This window comes from Ruditapes philippinarum, unplaced genomic scaffold (assembly GCF_026571515.1).
Source record: "Ruditapes philippinarum isolate M1 unplaced genomic scaffold, ASM2657151v2 ctg4018_1_1_1_1, whole genome shotgun sequence".
Lineage (NCBI taxonomy): Eukaryota > Metazoa > Mollusca > Bivalvia > Venerida > Veneridae > Ruditapes > Ruditapes philippinarum.
Window position 1 is genome coordinate 23423 of NW_026853005.1, and position 10320 is coordinate 33742.

Consider the following 10320-nt stretch of genomic DNA (forward strand, 5'->3'; position numbering starts at 1 on the left):
ATATGGTGAGCTCTCTTTGATTGTGCTTCAAATGTCACTTTGCCTACAATAATTTATTTTTACATATAAAAGTAAAAAAAAATGTTTTATTTTCACTGATTTTGATTCTGCTGGAAATGATTATTGTAATAAATTGATCATTTTCTTGCAATAATTTGAGTTTTGATGTCGTTTATTCATTTAGAATATTAGAACAATTGAATCAATATATACATGCATCATTTTATTTAGACTTCACTATCACCTGGCCAACTTTTCCTTTCATCTCGGACAATAATTCTCAAAAACTTTCTAACGTTTTTAATGTATTAACTGGTTCAAGTAGAGAGAACCACGAAAAAAAAGTCAATTGTATTCAGTTATTTTTAAACAGCTTTATGATATCATTATAGCAAAGCTTCGGAGCGTCCATAGCCCAGATAAAGTCAAGATGTTCCCAGGCGCTTATTACTTTGCTATTCACTACATTTCTGGTGACGTTAAGAAGTTTTGTGACGTCACTTGGTGCAACCAACCAATCATGAGTTCCAGAAAACATTGCGACAGGAACGGTGAATTTGCTTGGGTCATATTCGGGTGGTGTTGTCTAAAAAGGAAAACAGTCAAAATTTATTATTTTCTCCGTACACATACTGAATAAAAGTACAAAATGTACAAGCATCGGTATTTAATTATTTATACCGCAATAATTAAATACCTTATTAAACCGAATATGTTTAACCGAGTATGATTATGTATTCCGAGTCTGAATTACCTTTCTTGCCATTTCTCAGTTACGAACAACACAACTTTTGTTTTGTTACAATGCACCTAGTTTTGTTGTCATATCTATATTTATTAATACAATACCGAGAGTTTTGGTGTTAAATCCATATTTATTGTTACAGTGCCGATACTTTTGGTGTTATATCCATATTTATTGTTACAGTACCGAAAGTTTTGGTGTAATATCCAAATTTATTGTTACAGTACCGATAGTTTTGGTGTTATATCTATATTTATTGTTACAGTACCGATAGTTTTGGTATTATATCCATATGTATTGTTACATTGATGTTATATCCATATTTATTGTTACAGTACCGATAGTTTTGATATTATATCCATATGTATTGTTACATTGATGTTATATCCATATTTATTGTTACAGTACCGATAGTTTTGATGTTATATCCATATTTATTGTTACAGTACCGGTAGTTTTGGTGTTATATCTATATTTATTGTTACAGTACCGACAGTTTTGGTGTTATATATATTTATTGTTACAGTACCGATAATTTTGGTGTAATATCGATATTTATTGTTACAGTACCGATAGTTTTGGTGTTATATCCATATTTATTGTTACAGTACCGATAGTTTTGATGTAATATCCATATTTATTGTTACAGTACCGATAGTTTTGGTGTTATAACCATATTAATTGCAACAGTACCGATAATTTTGGTGTAATATCGATATTTATTGTTACAGTACCGATAGTTTTGATGTAATATCCATATTTATTGTTACAGTACCGATAGTTTTGGTGTTATATCCATATTTATTGTTACAGTACCGATAGTTTTGATGTAATATCCATATTTATTGTTACAGTACCGATAGTTTTGGTGTTATAACCATATTAATTGCAACAGTACCGATAATTTTGGTGTAATATCGATATTTATTGTTACAGTACCGATAGTTTTGATGTAATATCCATATTTATTAATACAATACCGAGAGTTTTGGAGTTATATCCATATTTATTGTTTCAGTGCCGATAGTTTTGGTGTTATATCCATATTTATTGTTACAGTACCGATACTTTTGGTGTTATATCTATATTTATTGTTACAGTACCGATAGTTTTGGTGTTATAACCATAATTATTGTTACAGTACCGATAATTTTGGTGTTATATCGATATTTATTGTTACAGTACCGATAGTTTTGGTGTTGTATCCATATTTATTGTTACAGTACCGATAGCTTTGGTGTTATATCTATATTTATTGCAACAGTACCGATAATTTTGGTGTAATATCGATATTTATTGTTACAGTACCGATAATTTTGGTGTAATATCGATATTTATTGTTACAGTACCGATAGTTTTGGCGTTATATCGATATTTATTGTTACAGTACCGATAATGTTTGTGCTATATCTATATTTATTGTTACAGTACCGACAGTTTTAGCGGTATATCTTTATTTATTGTAACATTACTAGTAGGTTCGGTGTTATATCTATATTTATTGTTTCAGTACCGACAGTTTTAGCGGTATATCTATATTTATTGTTACAATACTGATAGTTTGGTGTTATATCTATATTTATTGTTACAGAACCGACAGTTTTAGCGGTATATCTATATTTATTGTTACAATACTGATAGTTTCGGTGTTATATCTATAGTTATTAAAATAATATAAATCACCTGGTTATATTTCAGCATATTATCTTTGGCCCCATAATCATACTTCTGGAACTTTCCTGTTTTGACCATCTACAATAAAAATATATTGTATAGTATATGAATATAAAAAATTAGAATAAACACGTATCAAATTTCATCGCCAGATATCCATGGCCGAACCATTTAACATTTATCAGATTACGTGCTATGTTACATGTTAATCAACCGTGGGTACCCGACGATAATTATAATCGTCATTTTGACAATGGCATGAGAGACATTACGTATATATCGGATACACCAAGTTTGAAATGTATACGTATTCAATGTCATACAGATGTTTCGTTTAAAGACCATACAATTTATTTCACAATTTTTGGCATTTCCTTCAATTTTAATTGAACTCATATATTACAAATTACTTACTTGTGCAAAATGATTGATGTTTTGGACGGAAGTTCCGGCTGGATGTTGTCCAATATACACAGGAACACGCGTCTGGGTAATAAACACAAATAAAGACAGTTCAAGAATAAAAATTTTATGATATTGATTGCAAAAGGACTTTTTTTATATCTTTTTGTAATTAAGAACTCTAAACCCTAATAAGTCAGGAAATTACAATATCGGAAGAGTATGAAAATTATTCACAATCTGGTTATAGAACAAAAATTCTTTGTTAGTTTACATTTGGTAAACATTTGGTGTTTATTAGAAATAAAATAAAATTTGCATAAACCTAGTTGTTTGTCACATATGTTCCGTATACACATTATAAATAAAAATCAAATCAAGCCATAAAAAGGGAGAAAATGCACTATTCATATTGAGAAACTAGTATTCAGTTCGCATATTTTGACCTGAGGTTCGGCATAAAAAATAAGGACAACCAAATACTCTAATAACATAATTTAGCATCAGCAAAATGAATTAGAAACTATTTCTATTTACTTACAGAAATGGTAATATCGAGAGACACGGATTCAAAGGAAAAAGTCACAATTAATCCATCACTAAAATGCACCTTTGTCAGAATTCAAGATTTTCATCATATTTAGACATACAATTGATTTTACTGCATGCATATACCAAAGAATCAAATAAATGGTTTTAATCCCATAAATACCATGTAGATCTCTGTATCGCTTTCATATCAAACTTTATTTCAAGGACTACATGTAAAGGAACGTACCTGGTTAATTTGCTGTTCATCAAATCCACAAAGGACAAAAAGAAAATTCTTGCAAAGAAATGCAGGGATTTCCTTTGTACAAATATCTTTAGCCAGCCATTGGAAAATTTTATCGTTTGGCAGAATTTCACCGTCCCCAAAAAGTGTTGCTATGAACTGAAAGCAATAAAGTTTGTGTAAAGTATCAGATGAAAATACTGCTATTTCTTAAGAATTTGTAATTAAATTGAAATACTGATATCCCGTGCAATATTACGAAAAAGGCAGCCCGGAAATAAAATAGAGTAAAGTATTTTTAAATATCACACTTAACCTCGGAGCTGGCCATAAATGATCGAAAATAGCAAACAACATGGGAATAAATTTTATTTTAAGACCTTTAATATCTTTTGAATCACTTATGTAACTTTTTTTGTTTGTTTGTTTCATTTTACGCCTTTTCCCAACAGTATTTCAGTTATATAGGCGGGTAGTTTCCTAACCGTCGTTCCTGGAGAGTTACATCAGTACTAGACTACCTTCCTCCGCGCTAAACTACCAAAGCATCTCCCAGGGATCAAACCCACGCCAGAGAGGTAACTGGATTAGAAGTCATCGACTCTAACCCCTCGACCACGGAGGCGGCTCTTTTGCAACTGCAACTGAGGTTTAATTTACTGTTATAAACATTTTGTATAATTGTAGATTATTCAATATAATTTATATTGCAAATGTATCTTAGGTATAACGAGACAATTAATTAGGCTGAAAATGAGCAATTATATAAGGTAGGTATTATCAAGTATTAAAATGACCGTATTTACATCAAGGTCCTGTGAGAAAGGCGCCAGCAGTTTTAGTGGACCAGTTAAGGCATCTAGGTAGACAGCCGGTGCTAGTGGTGCAAACATCTTGATTTTCTTTGCGAACTCCGGATCTTGTGCCAACTGTGCATAACCCACGCCCCCACCTTGTGAATGTCCTACAAAGTATACCTGTTGAACACCTGTTATTGCAATCATTTTGTTCACGGTTGCCGGAAGATCGTATTTTGCAATTTCATCCCAGCTGAAACGTAAAACCAATAAAGTTGTGTTAAAGCATTATCGTGAACTGTTGTGATGGCAACCCGTCCGTCCCTAAACTTAGTTGCAGGGGGGGGGGGGGTTAAACAACAGTACACATGCTTCACTTGATCTTCGATTTGACAAATAAGTTCTGCTCTAAAACATAAAAAAAATGTTCTGCTAGGTAGCGGAAAGTACAAATATAAACATATAAATTTTAAACTTTCAAATTGATATTATTTGAGTAAACGTACTTTTAAAAGTCACGAATATTGTATTTTTCTCCAATGATATTGTGTCTCTTCGTACGATGAATATATGTAGATCTTCTAGCGACTTATTTGATCTTTTTTTTGCAGTTTAAAAGCAGATATTAGTATCTTATTTTTTCCTACAAATTTCTGACGTTTTATTTGTGATTGATTGACTTTATATTAAGGAAGAAACATAGATAACTATATTTGGTTTTCATGAGCTTTAAAGATTAAGTTATCTCTTAAAACGGCCTTTGATTGGTTTAGAATGTCAAACGAATGTGTTTTTGTATATTAAATAGCGAACTTGTCCGTCCCACGGGAGATTTATTGTGAAGGCTTGTTTAAAGTGTCAATAAATTTGTTGCCAGAAACAAGGAAAACGTCTGTCAGTTAATCAGTTCATCCTTATATTTTTTATCTAAAGATATTGATGCTTCAAAAAGGCGATGAATTACCACAGGAAAATCGGTTGACACATTCAGGAGTTTTTTTCGGATTCTAATTAAAATTATTCATAAATGGTAAAGGGGGTCCATCGGCGTAGAAATGCAAATGAAGTTTGAATGAGACACGAGGGATAATGGTGAAAAGGTTTGACATCTCTGTGACACCACCATACATGCGTAACGGCTTTTGAAAAGCATTTAATTATTATTTTTTTAAATATAAATAAGTAGCTTTAGTCCAGCTAGTAACAATTGTCTTACCGTGAAGACTAAAATGACAAAACAGTCGCGTATCACCGTCACGGATGAAATATCAGCGGATGATTATAGTACTTATCGATCGTTACAAATAGTCATACACAGTGAATTTTAATTAACTATGAACTTAGGTGTCCACCCTTAAAAAATACACAGAGCTACTAGAATAGCTGATAATAATAATAATAATAATAATAATAATAATAATAATAATAATAACAATAATAATAATGATGATGATGATGATGATGATGATGATGATGATGATGATGATAATAATAATAATAATAATAATAATAATTAAATACCTAAACTGCCAGAATTCTTTTTGATTTGGATCAAGCTTCTCGTGCCGCCTACCGTATGTATTCCCCCGGCTGTTACCGAGCCAGACGTCAAAGCCAGCGTCAGCCATCATGAATCCAAGACTCTCATTGACTAAATTCTCCACCCAGCATGCCGAGCAAGAAAGTAGTCCGTGCATTAATAACACTACGCGCTTCCCTGAAGCTTTTAACACAGGAAACTATATTTATATATATATATCAACTTTCGTGTATAGGTGCTTAGATTAGCGTGAAAAAATTCTATAAACTCTTGATAAAATGAGTGGTAATGCCTTGTTAAATAAAAAGAATCTAATCAAAACATTGTCTCAGATATTTTAACACGGAAATTACGTGTTTTGTATCATTAAAAAAGTAATGTTTTATTTTCAACTTACCTTCATTTATCTCGGGTTCAAGAAAGAAAGTTTTAAGAATTAATATTCGCTTATGAATTGAATAAACAACTCTTCCTACTGATAAAAGTTGATCATTTCGGATAAAAAAAATAAGACCTCATATACTAGAAGCTACAAAACTTTCGTCATTGATTGCAAGGGGTTGATTCTTGAATCATATTTTGTACTAATAAGACTCGAGTTTTCAGTTTTGTGTGGGTGCTTCTTTTCTCCGTCTTCAAAAAGTCTATATAAATGACCTTAAAAGAACTCGAGTTGAATAAAACAGTTTAAAACTTACTAGACTTGTTTTGATATTTTCCATATGGAATTCTTTGTACAGATAAAATATAACCATCGTCTGTGTGCACATCATGGTCTTCGCATGGGTAACCTTTGCTTGTTATTAGCTGGGTCTACAAGAAAACAAAGAAGACACTGATAATAGGAGATGATGTTTTTCTTCCTTTTTTCAATTTTGTTTTGAATTTTGTAAAAATATACATTAATCTTTACACGAATGTAATAATAGATTTATGTTAACTTTGAAAAGTTCACGAGCCAGCATTTTGAAAAATAGGTATACATGGCGGTGACTCATTCATTGCCCAGTGCCTTCTTGTTCCATGCTGTCACAGTCTGTTGCAGTATCATCTGATGCGTTTGACATATTTGAGTTTTGACTGATGTTAATTGTTTTGTGGTTAAAATTTAAGAAACTTTGCCCTATATTTGAAAAATGTAGAAAAATAAAACTTTTATTTTCTCTTTTGAAAGTTCCTTTGAGATTTTGACTCAAACTCGTATTTATCTTTTTTGTAAGTGTGCTAAAATTTAATGGAAAACTTGGCTTATATGGAATGAAATTGATGAGCAAAAGCATTTTTTCATTTTGAAAAGTTTCATTTGGCATATTTTAAATTTTGACCACTATTTGTGATTTGTGAGAACGTTCGTATATGTTTTTATGTAATACAAACATAGGATAGTACTATATAAACATGTAGGACATATAAGCTTTTTACTTTATCTATTTTGAGAACTTTCGAGGAAATAGTTTTGGAACGAACACACGGAGATTGTGACCGTTATTTGTACCAAGGTCGTAATATATCACAAGTCCCCGTTGGAAAATATTTCGTTCAATCTTAATAAGTAATAAGACTAATGATCACACGTGGGGCGATAAATGACAAATTTAGCGCGTGTTAAACTAAAAGTTGTTCAATTATGAAAATTAATGACTCCAAGAAATATCAAAGATAAACTTTTTGAACGCGTCTTTATGTACGTGTATGTAAACATGTTTGATATGATTGTTAGTGTAAATAACAGAAACTTGGGACAAGGAAGATATATTATGAGGTTATTATACATTGTTGTCTACAATACTGAATTCTTTTGGACGAGTACATAGCTGTCAAAACTGTATTTGACGAGGTGCTAGCTGAGTCAGACAGGTTTTGCAGCTGTGTATGAGCCCAATAGAATCAGTATTGTTCTCAATCATGTGCATTATTTTTATCATGACAGTTGATAAATACTACCAGCCCAAGTTCCCTTTGACCTCTCGCCAAGAAGGTTATAGGCGTGTATTTAAATATTATATTTTTTAATGTAAATTTTGATGTTTTATATGATTTGTTGTAAGTAGTCGGCGCCCCGAGCGCCGCATCCCTTGAAGGGTGTCTACCGACCAAGTATTAAAAGTATATTTTCATTGTATCTATAATATTATTTTAGTTCTCAGTCGGTGAATTAAGCGTTATTTCCCTGTTGGTGTGACTACTTTTTACATTAGGGATTAAAAATAGTTTATAATAAGTATATTATTTTTATCTTGACTGTTGTTAAATACTATCAGCCCAAATTCCATTAAACCTCTCGACAAGAAAGTTCTAAGCGTGCATTTTACTATTATATTATTGTAATTTTTGATGTTTTACATATTAGATTAAATTTGTAATTGTATAAATAATTAACATCATATATACATATCGGACCACTGTCAGTATGGAGCACTTCAGCCCCTACCCTCCGAACACAAATTAATATGTTCTGATCAGCATTAGCTAAACCACTGTTGTGCCAACTTAGCGTGCCTACCCAAAGATATGTCTATATTTGTGAGACAGTTGAATGCTAAAGATTGCCTTGCTTAGGTCCACACTCATAGATAATTCCTAGGCATTTATAAAGTGGCGATCTTTAATGTGATACTTTATGCAATTATATCTATTGTAAATTAAATCTTATTTGTAAATTATTATTTATATCTATAATGAATTTGAATATCGCAGTGCGAACTTGACCAGCTATTTCAAACGGCGGATCCAATAGTATTTTTTTATTTATTAATACAAATCCAAGTTTAAGTATACATGATTCCAATTCTTTGCGATGCACGTAATGACAGGCGAAATTGGAAAACACGTGTTTTTCACATGTCATGTATAAAGAAATAATGTAATAATTCAATACTTTAACAAGATATTTAAAAGTAAGTTGAAGGTTTAACGCTGATTTTCCACTTAGATTTAAACTCAAGTTTATTTCGATATTTATATAGATGTGTATAAAAAATCATAGTGTAACTAAGTATGGACATGTACACATAAAAAGTCCCTGTGATATAAAGCTTAAAATCGGATTACGTGTAGTATATCATGTCGTTATATATCTTAACACAAACTACTTAAGAAACAACCATGTTTATTTAAATTCCGTTTTCGTCTTACTTTATCTGTCGTGTTTATTTTGAGCTGGATATTAACCTTTGTGCTATGAGTAAAAAATCTTAAATGTACACTTGATATTGAAATTTTATGTCATTGACATTAAGCTGTTTATCATAATGATAACAATTCTGCATACACACTTCGTTACCATATTTCTTTTCTTTGTTGTACATTGTTGTTGAACCAAAAGTTGAAACGCAAAATTTTTTATCAATGTCTCTTTTTGTTGGTATTAAATTCAGATTTTAACTCCAAAGTTTTTTTTCATCTTAAGTATTGTTTTGACAAGAAAAAATTCACTTAAATTATTTTCATAAAAAAACAACAAAAAACAAAATGTCATACATTTCGATTGAACTATTTCTTGCTTTTTTATTATTATACATGTACAGTATAAGTTTAAACTGTGGCATTTTGTTCGACAGCAAACTAAATTATCAACTAAATGTTTGTGAAATAAATGATACATTGTAATAAAATAATAACCTTACCGTGTTCATATGAATTTCAGGATCATCTTGTACCTTCCTTAGTCCCGGATTAAACAGGCAAGAGCATCCAAGCCATGGCAATAGCACACAAAATAAAGAAAGTGTTACAAAACTCTTCCCCAGTTTCATATTTTTAAAACTATAAACAATCAAGTGTTACTTCGACTAGCTTAACTGTACTTATCACCGTTCTAAAGCTTTTGCATGAATACAAAGTTCAGCGCAAAATGTTTGCAAATAAAACTTAGCCTTATATTAAATAAAGTACTTTAACAATAGGCCATTGTTTTAAATTTGTTACTAAATCTGTTACTAGTTTATCACTCAGCTGATTCACGTTATTGTTTTTATATTATGAGTATGTCAAGTGAAAAGTTAGTACATTTTAGACGAATTTGAATATGTTTTATCAGTAACGGTATTGAACTGAAATCACATACAACGCATTTACTATGGTCTTATTTGTGATACAGTGATATCTTAAGCTAACAAAATTGTGTTAGATAACGTATGACAGATATTTACGCAACGACATTTTAAACCGATTCAATGTAACAAATAGGCATTATTGCAAATAGACGCTTTAATCATATCACGAATGCGTGAACAAAAAGCACGTAATAATAACACATATCGTCAGTTTGCCTATTTATTGGTTTAATGTACATGATATTGCTTTCAAACATATGCGAATTCATCAATTATGCTTTCTTTCCATTTTCATAGCTCTCTCAAATTAATTATTTTAACTTAACACATCT

General features: G+C 31.0%; 1 protein-coding gene across 1 annotated transcript; it reads right to left on the bottom strand.

Moving 5' to 3' along the window:
- Window positions 1-202: 202 nt before the first annotated feature.
- On the bottom strand, window positions 203-9755 carry LOC132731261 (lysosomal acid lipase/cholesteryl ester hydrolase-like). The gene is made up of 8 exons (XM_060717423.1): window positions 9560-9755; window positions 6632-6746; window positions 5915-6116; window positions 4403-4646; window positions 3600-3755; window positions 2834-2905; window positions 2429-2497; window positions 203-586 (listed from the first exon to the last, which is right to left on the bottom strand). Exons 1-8 carry the CDS (start codon window positions 9686-9688, stop codon window positions 356-358), a joined length of 1218 nt encoding a protein of 405 aa, XP_060573406.1. The 5' UTR covers window positions 9689-9755; the 3' UTR covers window positions 203-355.
- Between the last annotated feature and the right edge of the window lie 565 nt (window positions 9756-10320).

Excerpts from the sequence above, each read along its gene's own strand:
- LOC132731261 (XM_060717423.1), bottom strand. The coding sequence starts at position 9,688 with ATGAAACTGGGGAAGAGTTTTGTAACACTTTCTTTATTTTGTGTGCTA. Across the intron at positions 6,117-6,631 it reads AAAATATCAAAACAAGTCTA|CTTCAGGGAAGCGCGTAGTG; the intron begins GTAAGTTTTAAA and ends CTGTGTTAAAAG. Across the intron at positions 587-2,428 it reads ATATGCTGAAATATAACCAG|ACAACACCACCCGAATATGA; the intron begins GTGATTTATATT and ends TTTCCTTTTTAG.